This window comes from Liolophura sinensis, chromosome 8 (genome assembly GCF_032854445.1).
Source record: "Liolophura sinensis isolate JHLJ2023 chromosome 8, CUHK_Ljap_v2, whole genome shotgun sequence".
Classification (NCBI taxonomy): Eukaryota; Metazoa; Mollusca; class Polyplacophora; order Chitonida; family Chitonidae; genus Liolophura; species Liolophura sinensis.
In genome coordinates, this window is record NC_088302.1 from 25,534,034 (window position 1) to 25,554,728 (window position 20,695).

General features: G+C 37.9%; 1 protein-coding gene across 1 annotated transcript; it reads left to right on the plus strand.

The window, feature by feature from the left end:
* The first annotated feature begins 467 nt into the window (after nt 1–467).
* LOC135472784 (ubiquitin carboxyl-terminal hydrolase 3-like) lies at nt 468–17,149 on the plus strand. The gene is made up of 15 exons (XM_064752452.1): nt 468–670; nt 3,818–3,878; nt 4,543–4,629; nt 5,189–5,272; nt 7,605–7,695; nt 8,281–8,369; nt 9,112–9,222; nt 10,305–10,418; nt 10,606–10,826; nt 11,394–11,474; nt 12,202–12,320; nt 13,506–13,625; nt 14,259–14,332; nt 14,711–14,751; nt 16,013–17,149. The coding sequence occupies exons 1-15, from the start codon at nt 583–585 to the stop codon at nt 16,159–16,161; spliced, it is 1,530 nt and encodes a 509-aa protein (XP_064608522.1). The 5' UTR covers nt 468–582; the 3' UTR covers nt 16,162–17,149.
* The last annotated feature ends 3,546 nt before the right edge of the window (nt 17,150–20,695 follow it).

The window sequence follows — 20,695 nt, forward strand, 5'->3', positions numbered from 1 at the left end:
ATTGAGTGTCACTTCGAGATGACAAAAAAAAAAACAAAACAAAAAAAACACACACACACAAAAACAATGTTATGTACCAGGAGCAAATGAACAAATACCGAGAAGAAACACGTCTACAGCATTCTGACAGAAACGGCTGGCCTACCCTCCTTTCGTCAGATTTGTGTCAAGTGACTGGTGCTTTAATAACGTGCACTTACGAGATTCCGCGGGATTGCGCGAGGCGAGGCCTATTTACTCCCAGAGAGAAAAAAGTTCGTGAGCGTCGCAAATAAGTGCTGTGATTTTTTTAGATATTTATTAAAATTAGAAGCCTTTAATACAAAACAACGTGCCGCGAACACTTTTAATCCAAACGAAGATGCGCCAAAGTGTTAACTAAAGGGTCATGCTCGAGATCATGAAACGATATTCAGCTGCTTGACCTCGGTGAATTGGCTTCCGCAAATCGACTTGCGGCAAGGAAAGGTGATAACGCTAGATGTCCGTCTTGAAGAAACTAGGTGATTTGTATGCCACCAAAACCATTTTCCACTGTAAGATCACCGAGTTGGGCATCAGAAGTATTCTCAGTGGAAGTAGATGGAGTGTCCGCATTTGGAAGAGAATGTAAAAATCAGCAGGCTTCCGATGAGAACAGAGAATACCCCGCCTCAGTTTTGCTGCTCAGGTAACGTGAATTGGTCGTGGATGAGGGAGCCTTTGTTGACAGACAGCAGAGTGTTTCCTCCAGCACGTGACCCCCCCCCCCCCCCACCTCCCACAAGCAAGTTTCCTTTGATTCCTCACAGATCTTCACACCACTTGTGTGAATTACCCTCATTCTAGCCCCAGTCTCTTGTCTCCATATTATCTTGTCTCACACTATTAAGATTTTCAATTTGCCTTGGCATTTACGAGTTTGTGTGCAAATTTAGCTTTCTGACTCAAAAGAAAAAAAATGTTGCTGCTTGCAAGTTAATTTGGCTAATCTAGTAAAATGCCTGTAAATTACTTTAATATTATCAAAAATGTTAATAATAAGCCCTCTTGGCACTCCATTTAAGTCAGCTTGGTAATTTATGTGTAGGCCTACCCAGGTCCTTTTTTATGAAGCAGTTGGAAATTGCGCCTGACATAATGTTCATGACAACCATAGTGAAACTGCATGTATGCGACAAGATTGTAATAAAGGAGGCAGCTTCGTAAAACGTACCCTATCTACACAACAGAAATTCTGAACACCATACAATAGCTTTACTAGCTCATAGTGCAGGCTGTCTATACATTACTACTGCAGCTCTCCTATTTTTATCTGTTGATGGACCAAGACCTTCAGAGTGAAAACTAACCATAGGTTTAGCCAGGAGGGTGTCTGAGTGTCATTGAGACACCCTATTCTGACAAAATTAACATGGGAGACATCTGGAAAATTATTCACCACAGCTTTCATATACTGTTGCAATCAATATTTGTACACTCCATGCAGTGTGCACTGTTCCCTCTAAGTGCAAGCTGGATAACCATCCCTGTTGCTATGTTACTCTTGTATGTAATAAGTCACATTTGTATTTCAGGCTGCATGCTACTATACTCGCCAAATGAGAGCAGCCATACTCAAATAAGCTGAATCGGTATTTCAGGAGTCGTGAGTTCATGCAGGTATAGACTAGATAAGGGGGGCGCGGGATCTCTTGCAAACTAACGTGGCTAAGATAGTTGCGAATGGTCCTGTTGATTGAATAGACCCGACTATTCTAGATGTGTAACGAATCTTGTAAGGCCACACTATTTATCTGCGTTAGTTTGCCAGAGCCTAAAACTCTCTTGTTGCTTGAACTTGTGAGACTCTTGAAATGCCAATTCAGCTTACATGTACTAGTAAGGCTAGTCATACACAGTGGCCTTTGAAGTTTGAAGTTGCTGATGCTTTCCATTTCCACTAAAACAGCCTCATTTCAAAGTAAAATGTTCTACTTGGTGTTTTCAGATTTTCCAGTGTTTTACTTCAAGTTATTGCGCTTAGGGATTCGATTTCAAATGGAGTATTTCCATGACACAGATATTAAATGTAGTAAGCATGCTGCCACTAGATTAAAGCATAGGCCGTCAAGAGGGATCTGGTGACTTTTTCAATAAAAAAAAAAAAAAAATGGAAGCCATCTGAAAGGCAAATGTGGCTTATTCATGTTAAATCTCCCATGCCTTATGCTCTGGAATAATATTGAAAGTCACTCATGACTAGATTTTAAAACAAGACCACGGAAATTACCTGGTGCAGGTTCATACATGCAGGCTATTGGCTGGTCTCGTGAAAATTGACAAGCGAGGTGAGAGATGTTTGAAAAGCCCTACCTGTCCCAGACGACAGGTTGAGAATTTTCACCTGTCACTTTTTGCCCTTACTTGTCTGCATAATATAGTCCTGCTGTATTTGAAACTAAATAAACTTCTTGCACCTTCAAAACTCGAAGATCATTATTCCTAACCTATCAATCTGTCGGTGCTAGGGAATTATTTTTTGCTATCTTGGCTAATGATGAAATAGGGATTTTAATGAAATTAATGTGGAGAGAACAATGCATTATTCATGAATCAATCATAATGCGAATAAAAACTTTTTTTGGAGAGTTGGTTGGATTAAACCATGTCATACATGTATATTTAATTATGACTTATGCCCCAAGTTCAAAAGCAACAGTGTAAAAAGTCCATTTTCAAGACCTGTGAGATTTTGTACATGTGGCCCACAGATGACTGGAGTTTTTTTTTCTAGAGGCAAAGTTACGTTCTTTTGCTTTGATTTTTTTCATGAACAATATTTTCCATCAAATAGAATTTGGAAAGGGAGATAACTCTAGGCATGATTTAAGCTTTTTTCTGACACTTCAGGCACATGTAGGCCTACACTCAAAAAGGTGTACATCTAGTTAGGATCTCAAAAACCTAAACTTCAGGCTGTAAATAAAAATTTGTTCCTTAGATGTTACCTGCATGACCACATCACTCAAAAGACCCCAAATTTTAGAGTTTTTAATGGACTTTTGATTGAATTTTTTTTTTATATATATTTTTGTCAAATGTTGAAGATTCCAGTATAATTATATGTGTACATTAGCTACATGTACCGTCATCTCATCACGTATATGGACAAGTCAGTTATACTGAAATCATAGCTTTCAGTGTCGGATCCAGGAATTGTTGTAGTCATGTATTTGACTTTTTTTAAATTTAAAAGTAAGTATTATTTAGAGAATTAGGCCGACTGAATCTTGAAAAATTATAAACATCATATTTTAATTGATTCTTCAACAGGTAATGAGTTTTACATTGCAAAATGATCAATAATGCTTTGTTTTTGTTTTGTCAAAATACATACCCTCTCAGTCCTGTATTCTACAGGTATGAAATATGAATGCCCTTTGGTTTCCTACGTGTACAGTGTACATGTAAGTAACAACATGTAGTAACTGAGCCAAGGCTTATTCAAGCTTATTCTAAAGGTGTTATTCTCTGTAAACTGATAAGATTCTACTTTTTGTGAAACCCTGAAATGGGCCAACCTGACCAGTGTAGTTTTGCCTCCAAAAATGCGCATAAACTACAATAAAAATTGCCCTTTTTTATACTAAAATGTTGAGGAATTAGGGTAAGTGTAAGCATATTCCTGTTAATGTGGCCTTGGATGTACATTCAGATACAGGCACATGTATATAAGGTAGCCTAAAATCAAGATTGTAATACACTGTACGTGTATGTTAGGTTAGAGGCATTTGAATGAAGTCACATGACAGACTTCATGTTCATTATTTATGTTATGTCTGTTTTTTTTTTTCAGTGTGTAAGACAAACAAAAACCCTTGGGTGTGTCTTGGCTGTGGTATTGTGAATTGTGGCAGGTGAGCATACTGCACATGTAGTCTTGTACATTGTTAATACGTGAACATTTAGTCAAAGTGTCTCCTCTCCCTCAGCCCATATAATACAGTATAGTCGCCCTGAGAAGAAATTTGTGATTAATACATGACATTTCATTGTCTCCCTCTGCTTTTAGAACAATGTTTTTCTTCAGGCTATATCTAGAAAATCATTTGACCATAAACCTGACAGCTGTGACATACATAAAATGCTTTCTAGAACAGTGTAAAATGTGGAGCATAAACAATATTACCACACCCCAGGGAACGAGTAAGGAAGACGTTTAAACCCTATCCACTACTAATTCATGAGACAACTACATGTATATTGGCGACTTTCGTCCCGTACATGTACATGTATGCTGGCGACTTTTGTCCCATACATGTACATTGTACATGTAGTTTGAGTGAACAGAGTTTGAAGAATATGTTACGTTTCGGATTCACTTCTGCAGTAGTAGAGTTACATGTACAGGTATGCAGTTATCAAAACGTGAACATTGCTCCTTATATCTTGGTCCTTTCCTGAATCTTGATTGTTAAATTATTGACAGTTGCCTGAACATGCCAGTAGATTGTATTCCTGTAGCCTGGAATGACCCACTTATGGGTTGACAAGTTAACACCTGAACCTGGCTTATTTCAGATATGTGAACGCCCACGCCAAACAACACCATGAAGAACAGCCCCAGCACGCAGTGTGCATGGACTGTAACAGCTACGCCACCTTCTGGTAAGAAACCACACTTCACTTCTAATCATTTGTTTGACTGTACAGTGTATTGGAAGGGAATAGGACTTAAGGGACGTTTTTTTCAGACTTATTATGAAAAAATGCTCTGTCTGAAAATACGCCATCTCGACTCTGTGTTGTGGTCTATGGAGCAAATATGTACACAAAGTTTTGTGAATGTTGTTCCTGTTGATTGTTCAGGAAACATTGACTAGGTACAGATATGTTTCTGTGCACCCAGCGATTTATCAAATACATAAATGCACAACAATATGCTTACATGCATGCACCAATCTGAGTGAAAGTGGATAAGAAAAGGAGTTCAAAGATTCCCTTCTATGAACTATGACTTAGTTGTTTTCCTAATATTATGCCATTTATGATGGATCTTGACTTTCTCAGAATGTCATGTACCTGATCATTGAACCAGTATTCCTGGTTTGGCCGAGTGTTATTGGTTTAGTCTTAGAAAAGATGTGATACCTAATAGCTTTGCTCAAAATACAGGTACTGGAGAATACATGTCACATCTTCCTGCATGTTTTTTTTTTTTTTTCAGCTACAACTGTGATGAGTTTGTTACTAATGATACCCAATCAGGGAATGTGGAGAAAGTGCGGAAATGTATACAGACAGTAGTTAGGTAGGTATATAACAGATGGAAGTATGTAGGGTGGGCTTAAAAAAAGGGCTGTACTGTGACACTCAATATCTCCGAAACCCTCTTACTTCAGCTTCTAAAAATTTACACACTCAAAAGCCATTACATGGTTTCCTCCCACCATAATTCTGGCCACTGTCGTATAAGTGAAATATTCCTGAGTACGGCATAAAACACCAATCAAATAAATAAATGAATTATGAATAAATTATAAATTAAGCCATTATGTCGTAAGTATACAGACCAAATTTCAATTTCATCCTTTAAGGTTTCTGTTCATAGGACCAAAATGAAAGTAGAGTAAAAAAACACATGTTCCGGACATTTCAAAATGATGTCCTACCTTGTTTTACTTGGTAAAGGTGATCAGTTGGTCCTCCATCTTCTCAGTGGAGGGTGCACAAACATTTCTTCCATGAACTGATTGAGTCCCGAATCTCCTTAAGAGTAATTTTTTTCGAACAGTCTTTGATGCGTGCTTCTAGTTCATCCTCAGTGAATTTTTTCGTGTGACCCTCATAAACCTTCTCGCTCAGAGAATTCCACACACAGTAGTCCTTGGTATTGCAGTCGGGGCTCTGCGGTGGCCACTCGTCTTTAGTTATGAATGAAGGAGTCATTTCCTCAAGATGCTGCTGTTTGCACGGCTGGCATTGGATAGCACACTGTCTTACTGGAAGACAGAGTCATTTCTGGGTACAACTAGTGAAAATCAAGGAGAAGGCCACGATCCAGAAGTTTCATGTAATTTTCAAAATTCACCTTAGTCTTTTCAGTATCAGTAAAGTTTATGCGGGATTTCCCGCGCCAACAAACTTCACCAGAAACCATCAATTTCTTTGTAAACCGACTTGATTTATGGTACAACCTCTTAACATGAATGTCCCGCTTTCGTTGCCATAAATGCGATCGTTCTGTCTATTGCTTGCAGTCTTTTTTTCATCCATGAAGCCAGTTTTCTTCACCTTCTCTGTCAAAAACTTATCAAGGTTTCTGCTGCGTGTTTTTCTTTTCTGTCAAACCGTTTCATCACTTCTTGAAGTCCGTATTCACTTGTATGATTTTAGTCCCAGTTCTTTTGTCATATTTCTCACAGAAGTCCGAGATACCCCAAGGTCCCTTGCAATCTGCCTGACTTCCTTTGTAGAGAACCTGCCCTTTCTAACTTTCTGATCACATTGTTAACGGAACTTTTATTCCAGTTTTTCACCAGGAATTCTTTCACAATTTTTGCCCCTCTCCGACCCTTTTCAGTAAAACATCTTGCGATCAATTCCTTGTCCACTGCAGAGAAAACCATCTGGATTCAGCAAAACTTATGCACATCTGGCAGAAGGGTTTATCTGACACTAGAGCCAAACAATTTTTCCAGACAACACTTGATTGACGCGTGTCACAGGTCCAGCGCGCTCTCTACTCATGACACCTGATAGGTGATGCAATGTGGGTCACCGAAACATGAGTTTTTGAGGCTATATTTTCATTTTAACCCTGTGTACAGACTAGTCAAGCTATGACCTTGAAAATTGTATCAGTTTGGTCAGTATATTAACAAAATCATGCCATTTGAATGTCTAAAGTTTGAAAGAGTTTGAACTTAGGATAATGGAGAAATGCAGCATCAAAGTACGGCCCATATTTTAATGCCCACCAGATATATAGGACTACAGACCAGGATGCAGTTCTATTTAGGCCATCCACTGATGAGCTTTCTGCCTGCAGGAGGCTTGGATTAGTTACTTTACCTGTATACTTGATACACTTGTTTCAACATCTGCTGTGCAGTTTGAGTGTATCCATCTAAAAACATATTTTCTCAGTTAGTTACTAGTTTCATATGCTTGTCGTTTATGATATGGTAAACATATGTTTTGATGGTAAACATTAAGCCTTATGGTTTTGTCTGTTATTCTGTCTGCCATCTCAGGCATATGTTTCAGTCCTGAAAATTGTACTTTAACTTATATTTGATGCATTTAGTTTCCAGTGTGGAAATTTGTAAATTAGTTCTGAGGACTGTATTGATAATGTGTTGGTTACTTGACCTTTCAGACTTGACCTGTTCACTTCGAACTTGGTCAGTATTGAATGTCAGAGCAGCACTTAAACAAACATGGGTATACAGGAAGGTTAAGATGAAATTTGCCGACCACATATATGTTGACATCCAGTCCTACTTGAATGGTTGATAAAGCCCACTGTTGACCTAAACAGTTTGACTCATTTAATTCTGTCATTGAACATCTATAAAAATATGCATATAGTTTGACTTGATTGTTTTTTATGCGCGTGTTATGTCCTTTTTTATTTGCAGTGCTCAGAATCATATAAGAGATAAAAACAGACGCAGGGGTTCTACAGAGTCTTCTGAAAACAACATCCCAAGTAGGAAAAAAATCAAAACTGTGAGTTGCACAGACGAAATGGTAGTACATCATTGTTGTGAGTTTATTGTTTTGAAGGCATTAAGATGTACACAATTTATTTACAATCTGTATGGTTCTTTTAAAAGATCCCATATTTTAGTTTGTTTTAAGTAGTTCTATGTTTGAAGATCTGTGTCTTAATTTGAAATTTAGTGTGTAAATTTCAATATGATTGATGTGTAAATTTATATTATTATATTTTCTGTTTTTGGTATGTTAAAGATTTGTGTGCATAGATGAGTTATTAGCTTAACACACAAACTATATGCGCCACTTTGTGTGTTTTACATATAAAGTTGGTTTGCATGTGTGTGAGATTCAAGATGCAGGTGGTATTTACAAACTGTGGGTGTGTGAAGATGCTAAGGGTAGTTCCTGTACTACCTGACCTAGCGAGAATTTGAAATCAAGGTGTCTCATTCCCATTTCTTCTCATTTTTACCCTGTCTGCCCCATGTTAATTTTGTCTGAAGACATTGGTTACATATATATCTAGTTGTATGTACATGTAGAATATGTTTTGCTGCTGTGGATGAAATGAAGGAATTCTTGTTTTCTTTACAGGAGGATGGCAAATCTCTTAAACCTAGGTCATCTGGTCTTCGCAATTTAGGAAATACATGCTTTATGAATGCAGTCCTTCAGTCATTAAGGTATTGAGTGCAGTGTTCATGCCTTACTTTAATTTTAGTGGAATGTATTTTTCATTTCTTACATGTACAACTAAGACAGATCATTTGTGGGACAACAAGAGTGCTGCCCTAATGATATTTCTGATACAAATATGGGCCGGAACGCCAGTGTAATATCTGCGCTAGTGGTTGAAATCATATTGCCAAGATTGGCATATCAGTACTTATTACATGAGTAAGGTCTGACAGTCATTTTGACAAGTAGATGTAAGCAGACGTAACTGAGATATATCTTTTATAATTTTAAGGATTTTTATAAGGATGGTGTCAACATAGGCATACGGATCAACCATCTTGACTGAATGATCCACGTAGGATCAGCATCTCATCTGATTAAGATGTGCATAGGATGGGTTGATGACACATGCTGGAAATATCATTAGTATCAGCAGTACTGTTTGTGAGAATTACTGTTCATTTCTTATGGTAGATATAACATCATTCTGTTGTCAGTTTGTTTTTCTTAAAGATTTTGAAATTTACATGAATGGATTAATGGATGGAAGATTAGTGTATTTGACATGTATGTATATCCATGTAAGTATGACTGTATACATGAGCTCTTGTGCTTTTGGGGATATTTAGATATTAACTGTTTATGTAAATTACCAGTAGTGTGATTAATTGGCGTTTATCTCAATTTTTTTCATGTCAGTATTTGCTTTTGAAAGCCTTTTGATTGATTTATGCCTTCTTATTTCAGTAACATCCAGCAGTTTTGTGGATACATAAAACAACTCCCATCGCTAGAAGATAAGATGTGCAAAGTTAAAAAAGTCAACCCTACCAGGAAGTTTAAGGACGGAGATGCAATGTTGGTTTTTAATATACTTGTTTTATTCATCTTCAGCGTGATTTACAGTTCATATTTATCTAACAAAAATAGGAATAATTTAATTAGCGCTTGTGTACATAATAGTTGTTTCATTAATATTTTTAAGCTTATAGATTAGCTGAAAGGGTTTGCTGATAAAGTCAATACGCACACCAGGGAAATCCACTTGTTTTTTTTTCATCTGGAAAACAAGCTCATAGAGTTGACTCAGTGAAATAGAGAAAATGTTCTATTGGTATTTTTTTTTGAATTAATCTGAACGTCCAACATGTCATTGTGTTGAGTTTGTGATGCTGTTTGTTACTGACTAAAGGAAATTTTGGTAGGGACAGTGAGTAATTTTATAGTGATCTGAATACAAGCAACAAGATATAAGTTATTCCCCTCTCCCCCGCAGGAACCTGGGAGAACAGAAAAAGAGTGTGTATCCCAAAATACATTTTTTGTGTTCAGGGAAAAAAATAAAAACTTTTTAAGGTGTTTGTGACTATGGATAGACAGTTATGAATTACATGTGCTGTTATATTAAGAATTATCTCCCTTGAACGGACACATCCTGCAGAAATAATTGATGAACTCACACCTACGAGTGCAAATTAAGCATCTAATTGGGCTTAAAATAAGGGTTTTCTACTTAAATACTGTAGCAGGTCTAATAATGTATGCAATTGATGCAAGGTCCCAGATATAAGCATTCAGACACATCAGTCAAATAGGTAGTCCTAGTCCTGTCACCCTCTGCATCCAAGTCACTGGCTTGACTATTTCATTCATCAGAAGATCTGATGCAGAAGTATATGTATATTTTGCATTGTATTTGTACAGTTTCTTGCAGTGAGGTGTGTAAATTCATCGGTATCACAGTGTAAAATCATTCGCTTACCTGCAAGTATGTAATACACCTAGGTGTAGCACTTTCTGGTAGAAATAATTTCATATGAGATTTAATTATATGAAGTTACCTTACCATTGTGGTTTGTAGATGCCATTATATGCATTGTATGCAAGATACTCATAAGGAAGAATTGGAATCCTGTATCAATTGCTGCTTCTTGTTGCAGACTGCTGGTTGAAGAACTAAGGAAGACACTTGTTGCTCTCTGGCAGGGCAGTAAAGCAGCCATTTCACCAGAATCTCTCTTCTCTGTTATATGGAAAGTTGTGCCTAGGTTTCGGTAAGTTTTTCATGTAGATTGAAGAACGTACCCAGTGATATAACTGCAGACCTGCAGATGATAATTGATTGCAGGGTTTACAATTCTAGTTCAAGAATTTTTCTAAATAACCCTCGGCCTTTCACAGACAAGTTGACCCTCTGTTCAGTATGGAAATTGTGACAAGTGAATTGTTTTTCTGTTGCAGTGGTTATCAACAGCAAGATGCCCATGAGTTTATGCGCTACCTCCTTGACCGTTTGCATACAGAGCTGTTGACTCTACTGCCATATCCCAATAGTAACAGTCCCTACATAGGCCCCAAAGGAAAGAGCACCATAGTTACTGCCATATTTGGGGGCTTGTTGCAGAATGAAGTCAACTGCCTTATATGTGGAATGGAGTCTAAGAAACATGACCCATTTTTAGGTGAGCCCTGGTGAATCCAATCAAAGCCTGTAATGTGTCTATGGGTTACTCTTACATGTACCCACAGTTGCTATAAGACCTTCAGATGTGCTCAACAGCTTGGTTATTCTTTACACTGTCCAGTGTCAGTACATACTCATGACCAAATGTGAGCTCTCAAAGATTGTTCTCAGATTATATATGTTGTTTTAAATCAATCACTGAATGATACAGTATAGCTATAAGAAGAAATGATTTTTTTTTAATTCTTCTGTACAATGATAATGTGCCATCTAAGCCTTTTTGACAGATTTTTCATATTTGTTGTATATTCGTATTTGTTACATTGTTGTTATAGTTTCATATTGATATGCTGTTAGTCCAGCTTATACTGGCTTCCTCTCCAGTTGTACATGGGAGGGTCTGCCAGTAGCCTGCGGATGGTTGTGGGTTTCCTCCCACTCTAATGGTGGCTGCCGTCATAGTAGTGAAATATTCTTATAGAACAGCAGTCAAATAAATGAATAATATCTGTTGACATTTATATATATATATATTGCTAACTGTAGTCCTCTATTTAATACACAGATTTATCTCTGGACATTCCAGTCCAGTTTGCCTCAAAGTCACAAAAACCAAAGGATGGAGAGCCGGTGTGCTCAGTAGCAGGTAATGTTTGATGTCCGTAAAAATTTCCCCATTCTCTTTGCTTGTTGATTCCATGCACTGGAAATATTTCCAAACTCATGTGGTTTATGAAGATATTCTTCTGTTAAATCTTACATTTACAGTAGGTGTTTTGTTGAAGAGTTAAAGTCTTAAATCAGGATTGAAGTTTAGTGTGATTGATTTCTAAACGGATTTTCTTCAGCAGAATGGGGAACTCCCAGCAAAGTAGTGTTCTGACTGTTCATCGTGTTATTTAAAGTCAGCAAAGTTATGTGGATGTAGTTTTGATATTTTTTTTCAAACCTAATGTGCTTGAAAGGAAAAACACTCACTGCTTTCAATATTGGCCTGATGTCAGACCTTACATACGCTATTAAATTGTGCGATAGAGATAACTCTGCATACTGAAAAGTGCACATAGCTTATGACTGAAAATCAGAATTGAGAAAAACATCCAAAGGAGTGAGTTTAAATATTTATTCTGATATTTATAAATTACCTATTTTAGTTGATTGTTTTTTTTTGTCAGCATGCTCTAAAATTTTTCAGTGCAGATATGCTTACCATATTGTTGGAACACAAGTGGTCTTCAATAAACTTCAAACTTCACAACAGGCCACACGGTTATTGTTGACTGCTTATTGCAAATTCTTTAGGACGAGTGTAACACATGCACGTTTCCATTTTGTAAACGATAAGAGTTCATTTGAAAACCTTTCTGTTACAGATTGTTTATCCAGTTTCACAGATATAGAGGAGTTGGAGGAATCAGAACTCTATATGTGCAGTAACTGTAAAAAACGACAAAGATCAACCAAAAAGTTCTGGATACGTCGACTTCCAAATGTAAGATTGAAGTGCTAACATTCGCTGTTGTTACTGGGGTGTGCAGATTCAGGTTAAGGGTGCATGTGGGCTACTCAGAACATCACAGATTTGTCAGAGTAATACTGTCCTGGTGGCTATTAGCGCTTTGGTTTTGACTATTTGATTATTTTATGCATGAGGCAAAGTGAGATGTAATTTATTGTTTTATTTTACCAATCCTTTACCTCAAATTGACTTGTTGTCTGCAGTATTTGTCGATGTCATATTTTGAACAACCAGCAAACCATCATCACAAGCAGTCATAAAGGAAAACTGGGTATTGTCTGATTGTGCTTTTACATATTTAATTGTGTAATTGACCATTAAGCTGACTCAGTGGTAAATTGTGCGTGTGTAATTGTTAAGTTGGCTCTTTCTAATTATTAAGCTGGATTTGTCTGAGTGATAAGTTGGGTGTGTCTAATTGTTAAGTGAGGTATGTTTGAGTGATAAGAAGGCAGTGTCTGAGTTGTAAGTTGAGTGTGTCTAATTGTTAAGTTGTGTGTGTAATTGTTAAGTTGGCTCTGTTTGAGTGATATTATGTGATATGGTGTGAGTGATTAGTTGGATATGTCTGAGCGACAAGTTAAGTATGTCTTGAGTCATGAAGTGTGAGTGTGTGTGAGTGATAAGATGGGTGGGATTGAGTGATAAGTTAGGTGTGTGTCAGTGATAAGATGGGTGGGACTGAATGCTAAGTTGGGTGGGTCTGAATGATAAGATGGGTGGGTCTGAATGCTAAGTTGGGTGGGTCTGAATGCTAAGTTGGGTGGGTCTGAGTGATAAGATGGGTGGGACTGGGTGATAAGTTAGGTGTGTGTCAGTGATAAGATGGGAGGGACTGAGTGATAAGATGGGAGGGCCTGAGTGATAAGATGGGAGGGCCTGAGTTGTAAGTTGAGTGTGTCTAATTGTTAAGTTGGGTGGGTCTGAGTGATAAGATGGGTGGGACTGGGTGATAAGTTAGGTGTGTGTCAGTGATAAGATGGGAGGGACTGAGTGATAAGATGGGAGGGACTGAGTGATAAGATGGGAGGGCCTGAGTGATAAGATGGGAGGGCCTGAGTGATAAGATGGGTGGGTCTGAATGCTAAGTTGGGTGGGACTGAGTGATAAGATGGGTAAGATATGACTAGTTCATAGTTTTGTTTTTGATGGTTGAAGGTGCTGTGTCTACACATCAAGAGATTCCGGTGGAATACATGCTTCAGGGTAAAGCTAGAGACCTTTGTGGATTTCCCTCTACGCGGACTGGACATGAGTCGATATGTTTTGAACAATTTGGTAAGTAATGGCTTAATTAAGCGTTGTATTTTGCTTCAAAACTTGCTCTTAATAGGTGTTCACATTATGCTATTAAATAAGATATCATTTACTGTGCTGTCTTATTCATGAATTACCTGGGGAAGAAATACTCTCTGCTTTGACTGATACTTACCTTTTTGAAATAGCAAAGCAACTTTATCATCACACCCAAATTTTTGTACAATAGAACAAAAGGACAACTTATATATAAGAAGTCTGAAATCCACTTACAAGGTTGTATTTAAAGGAAGCAACTTTCTGTTCTTACATACTTAGTTTCATACGAATTTTAGTTTTTAAGTGAGATATGTTTTGTGTTGTTTTTTACTTGCCTTGTATGAAATATGTTGACCTACCATTGGTGTCCATTCATATTCATCATATCGTAGGGTATTTTAAAGGATCTAATGGTCTCAACATAATTACCCTATGTAACAAGGGTAATCGTTAAATTTAAGATATATCCTCTAGCAGGTTGTATGTGTGCAGACAGTTCTCCAGGCGCACTGAGGTATTGAGGTAGAGGTACTAAAGTGATCTTAGAATTCTGTAATTAAGATTGCTTTTGATTGAGTGTGTAACAGTAATAAATATGATATGACCTCTTGACAGCACGAGACACGGGGAAGTTACTCAGGGAGCAATGAATATGACCTAGCAGCTGTTATTGTACATCACGGATCCGGGTAGGTTTTGTAGCCCTGTCTCAAGAGGTTTGATCGAAAAATTCCCAGACAAGCTCATACAAAGTTCTATTTACTCCAAACTGAAATGGTCTCCTTCACATTTATGTCGTCCACTATTGCAGCTACACATTATTGCCAACGTCTTTTCATCTTTTGAAAGGACACCTTGAAGTAATTTTTACAAATCACACGCCATCTTTGCCACTTGTGTTAGTGTAATGGTAAGGCTTAAAAATCGACACAATTTATATAGTTAAGCAAATTCAGCTACATTCAGGTCACATTTGCTACTTGCATAATTTCATCTTTGTCTAAGTGGATTTTGAGCTAAGTTCAGCCCAGTACTGACATCTTTCTTTTCTTCCCTGTATTTACTAGGGCTGGCTCAGGACATTACACGGCATATGCTATTCATGAAGGTAAGTGCATGCAGTATAACTGCATTACATTTCTGTTATCACATAATACTGGGCATGTAGTAATCTCCATCAAAAGACAGTCATACCAAGCCCAAAAGTTCTCCTGTACAGCACATGACTGAATAGAGCTTCATTTTAGTTACTTAGTAATTACACAAGCCATGTCCACAGCAGACAGTGCCAGTTTAGTGGCATGACATTTTGATGAAGCACCATGCAATGCAACATCACAAAGAAAATGAAGTTTGTCAAACTGGTCATGCTTATTCCTGTGCTTATTCAGCTGCACAGGCCTAAATTATTTAAAGGGCTTTTCCAGGGTGAAAACCTGTAGGTCTTAAATGTTGGGTTAAATGATAAAGATTGAGATCAAGTCTGAATAGCTTGCCTTAATTGTAACAGAATTGCAATGTGTTAAAACTGCTATCGTTAGTTTCCGAGAATAAAACGGATACAAAAGTTTCCTGTCATTGTCAGTTTTGTTCCTGATGTGACGTCATCCAAGCACACTTGATGTCACCAATGTATCGCTGATGTATGGTCACTCATGATGTCATTTCAGCCTTATGTGGCGTCATATCTGCCTAATTCATTGTTACAAAAGGAATGTTATCTCGCATCAGACAAAATACACCGCTTTTCATTGGACAACACCGGGGATACATTGGGGGATATATTCGGAGATATTTTCTCAAATCCTGCAGATGACTTCAAACGTGTATGCTGAGTAGACTATCGCCCGTAGTTGGAATGGCAATACAAATATTCCATAGCTGAAGTGATTCAACTATATATCGGTCTTGTGCACTGAATTCATGGGTCTCTGCAGGATAAATGTATTACGGTTACTCAGTGATAGGATATGGAAATATATGTTGTAACCTGTGGTGTATATGGTGTAAACGTCATGTGGGTCGAGGATTACTGACACCATATATTTGCGTATCCCGTCACTGAGTAACCACGTAACTTATATTATCACATTAAATCCTGACAATTTTATGGAAACTGCCAAAGATTTTGTTTTTGAGGACTCCTCACTTATAGCATGTTTAGCGGTTAAATAGTGTTACCTTTTTGACCTGTGGTGTTTTCTCACTTTAATGTTTTCACCTGGTTTCTCTTTGGACTGAAGTTGCACATTAAAACCCTGATGTGATTTATGCACTTCATATTGGCTTGGATTACAGCTGCGGCAAGTGCATGTCCATATTTTCCATCCGTAACTGTAACACCTCTGCCTTCCTTGTGCATATTTCAGGGCGGTGGTACCACTTCAATGACAGTACAGTGACTGCCTGTGAAGAAGAAACAGTGGCCAAATGTAAAGCCTACATTCTGTTCTATGTGCGCCGAGAACTGAAGATTCCAGAATTTCTGAACGTGGACTCCACTGGACAGGACTTGTAAAACACAGCCTTGTGCTGACTACCTCTGCCTGTTTGTAGAAGAATGAGACCCTGTGGGTGCAGACAGTGTTGTTAGATGGAAGGCATAATATGGCCTCCTTGGATTGCTAGAAAACAGACACATGTACAGAGCAACAAAGATGAGGTTATAACATTAGGCAGACTGTGAGGGGTTTGGAATGTGGTTGTACTTGTGCTATGTACTTGTATGAACCATCTGCTAGTGTGCTTGGTGGAGCGCTTTGGTGAGAATGGTGAGAGAAGTATGTGAAAAAATGCTTGGGCGATCCTTGTTGTTTTGTGCATGAGAATCATTGTTCACAAGCTTTTGTTACATGTATCTTGAGTATTGATGTTGGAAGGGGAAGAACACTACTTAGTATATCAGCTCTTTCACGGGGATACTATCAATCTAAGACTTTTAAAGGAACGACTTTTGGTGACTCACTGATTACAGTTACAGAGTAGATCTCACTTGCAGAGTTTTTTAACTGGGTCAAAGAGAATGTTTTTTGTCGAAGAAAATTAAATTTCTTAGTTTCAGCCATTCATCAAAACCCTTGATCAAGATTGTGAACTTTGATTCTCTAATGTAACACATGTATGTGCATCCCATTGTAGTGGACATACATGGAATAGAAGTCAGGGAAGTCTTGGTGTATCACCATAAATTGGCTTAGTTTGGAGTTGTTCAGTTCAAGGGAACAGTGTATGACTTGCTGAAAATGAGGTAAACATGCCGATGGTTAGCTGTACAAACTTCTCCGGGTAACAAAGATCTGATATTTTGGTGTGGTTACTTAAGCCAAGATTGAACTCCATGCAAAAAGCTTGGTTCAACATTTCTTTTGGTACATGGTGTTGAAAAATGAAATGCATACATTTAGTGTGTAACCCCAAAATTTATTTTGACTAAACACTTGTACAGTGTACCTCATTTTTAGGTTGGACTGCACTGGCCATTAAGCAGGAAGAGGCAACAGTTGGATTGGGGGGTAGGGTGATTGAAGGGGGTGGGGGGCTAGGGGATTGCAGGTTATTGTGCAGGCACATCCGCTTTGAGGTTTGAATCACAGCCTTTGCCAGTCCATAGCTGTCAAGTTTGTATTGTCACCAAGCAGTATTTTCTTCAACCATAATCTTTTGTGTGTTCTCCCATGTGTACTGTTCGTTTTCTTCACTTCGCTGTTTTCTTCACTTCGCTGTTTCAAGAGCTGAATTTTACATTCATCCTTCATGTAGGTGTGGTTTTGTTTTAATAATCCTTTAGCTGCTCGTTCATTTGTGTTCTTAATGAAATAAATATAGAAGTAATGGCTTGGCACAGTGAAAATTTACACATGTAGTGTTCCAAGATTGACAACTTTTAGCATACAACATGTGAGCATTGTAAACAAGTAGTATTTCTTGGCTTTCCGTCTGTCAGCGTTAGTACATAACTAATTTCTTTGTGTTTTCATTCAATTCTATAGAGTATCTTCACGTAAGTAAAGACATGAAAACAGTGACTGATGCATTCATAGGAAAAATTGTAGTTAGATATTGGACGCTGGCCGTCAGGATCTCGTATAATTTGGCTGGCATGCATGCAGATCCGATTTTGGATACAATACAGTTAATGCAATAAAACTGTTACAAGTGAAATAGGTACCTTTTCCTGCGCATTGGCAGCTCGAGGCCAAACTGAATTGAACATTGTTTTCTGGCATTGGATGAGTAGTGTGTTACCACTCTGTCCACAAAACATCCTCACTAATATAGGAGTGAACAACTTGACTAGACTACTCAGCTTCGGCCTGAGTTACTTTTGCCGGAAAGGATACCCAATGAAACAGGAGAATAAGCTGTGATTTTAAAAATAACATCTAGGATATTTTTTTTAGATATATGCCTATTAATGTTTTTTTTTCAAATTGGAGAGCAAATTATGGACATTTTTGGATGAATAACAAGCATGTATGTAATTTTAGTGATTTTTGACTAACGTGAAAATTGTGAAGAATTGTACATGTAAGTAATTAAGACCATTATAAACTGATCACTGCCACATCCATGTCTTTGTTGAGAAACATTTCGCTCTGTATGTTAGTATAGACCTTTGTCAGCATGATTAGAGTCTCAGTTGTTGATTATGAAATCAGCTGTTTTGTTGGGTCTTGCAGCGTAACTGGACATGTAGTCTAGATCGATGCCCAGAATAGTTTGTCAAGTCTGGAACTGAAACAATTGATTGTAATTGAAACATTTTGACTTGAGGGTGGGTCTGGTGTGAAATAGTTCCAGATTTGACAAGCAATGCAACACGGACAGCCACTGTTCTGTATTGCTGTAAAATTTATGACAGATTTTATCAAGGTTCCAAGTGGGCTTCTTTACTGAGTAAACAGTACTGTTTGGACTGCGGTGTATGGCACTTTCCTAAAAGTACTACTGAACAGCATATCTTAAAGGTGGCGTCATAAGACCCCATTCCAGAAAGCAATCGTTTGCTGATTAGAATATAACTACCACGGCTACTTTTGTCCTTAATAGGTGTTGCCAAGATACCGGTAGGTAATCAGCTCAGCATAAAATATTGCTTTGTGGAGCACGTCCCTTTTCAGTTCATATTTCATTGTATAAAATGCATTCAGGTCAAATTTTTCAGTTGCTTGACAAGGGCATCATAATTCTTGAAGCAGAGTGGTCAGGCTTGATTGCAATAATGTATGTTACATTAAATTTGAAACATTGTTAACTGACCAGGTAACGCTCATATGTTGTCATTATTTCAATTCATTCTCCCAATGTCCACATGACAATTCCCGTTGAAGTGCTAGACGCTCCTTTTTGTTTCACATTCCATGATTGACTTTGGTAAATCAGCCGAGCCACTCTCCACAAGACAACATTAAAGGCTGTTGATTACCTGTAGATTTGCTGCTGTTGTACACCACACACTGCTGGTAGCATATATGAATGACAAGTTAGAAGTCCAGGCATGCAGTGTGCTTGCCACATTGAAGCTGTAGTTTCCTTTTCTGTTGGTCTGCAGAAATGATTTCCAGTCATTTGTTCCAGTCATTGATTTAAATGGATTGGTAGAGGATCACTGACCCTGTTCCCTTTTTTTTTTTTTCCATTTCTTTGTTTATGTTCATTGCCTGTGTAAGTCAGCAGAGTGTAGTTGTTCTTTTGTATTATTGATGTGGAATAAACTGTTACATCTATACATACTTATTAGTCTTACATCATATCTATCTATCATCCCACAAAATACACGGACTTTGAGTGGTGGTGTAGATACGAGATCCTTTGACAGAGACAACTCGTCAATCACGTGGATTGTTCAAATCGGGCCCACCGTTTCATAACTGGCTTATCATTTTCCTTGTAGACTTAACTTTAATTTTCTTGTTGACTTGGGGGTTTCATGGTCTGTGGGGACCAAAATTTTACAGACTTAATTGATACGCTTTGTAATGTTGTCCCATAGTATGGTATAGCAAATTGATAAGGCCTTATTATGTGTCCCTTGTCAGTAGGGTATCAGGTTTCAGCACCTTTTCTGTCCACGCTTGGAAATCGGTAATTTTTATTTTACCTTATGCTGTACTGATCAGCATAGTAAAATGGTCAAAGAACGGATCAGTCTGGAGGAGTCATGCTTGGTGTATTTCTTCAGTTGTACATGGCAATGTCTGCTAGCAACCTGCGGATGGCCATTGGTTTACCAAGGACTCTGCCAATCGCTGGCTCCTCCTTATGCAGCTGTATAGTGCTGGTTGGGGTCGTATTAGTGAAATTTTCTTGCATACAGCATAAAACAGCAATCAAAGACATAAATATATGAAACAAAACGTAAACAAAATCACAACTGGTAGGTACACGCCTACAACATCACTGTGAAATACAAGTAGGTAAAAGTACTACCTTTAACATAGATTTTATAAGCAAATATATGAATGTATGTGTATTGTCTTGCTTTATGCTGGCAATTAATATTCACAGATTTTTCTCACCTCTGGAAATTCACACACACTCAAATACAAAAGAATTTTTTCATTATTCATTAGGGTCTGATATATCATATGGCGTGGGGAGGAAACAGGCTAGCCTGGGGTAAACCATTGACCAAGTTACTGACAAATCATAATCCCTGGGTGTGATTCACAGAGATGCACATCATACTGGTATGCAAAACGGCTGCACGCGCATAGTTGAATGCAAAGCTTGTGCCCTCTGACATGTGAACACCTCAATCCAAGGTATGCAGCCATGGCCCATGTACATGGCTGTCTCATCAGAGTTACGTCCATTCCTATAATAATAGTTTGACAGTGAAAACTATCAATATTTCAAAAAGGTATATTCTAGTTTGTGTTGATAATAAATTTCGTATAAATAGGGTTGTATAAATGTCATTGGATGTCCACGACAGGGAATATTCACTGGCTCCTTTATTTAAAATATCCACCACTTTTGAATAGCAGACCTGTTGTGAAACTTACTGTACACTGCAATGAATGGAAAAAAAAGACACTCACACAAAGACG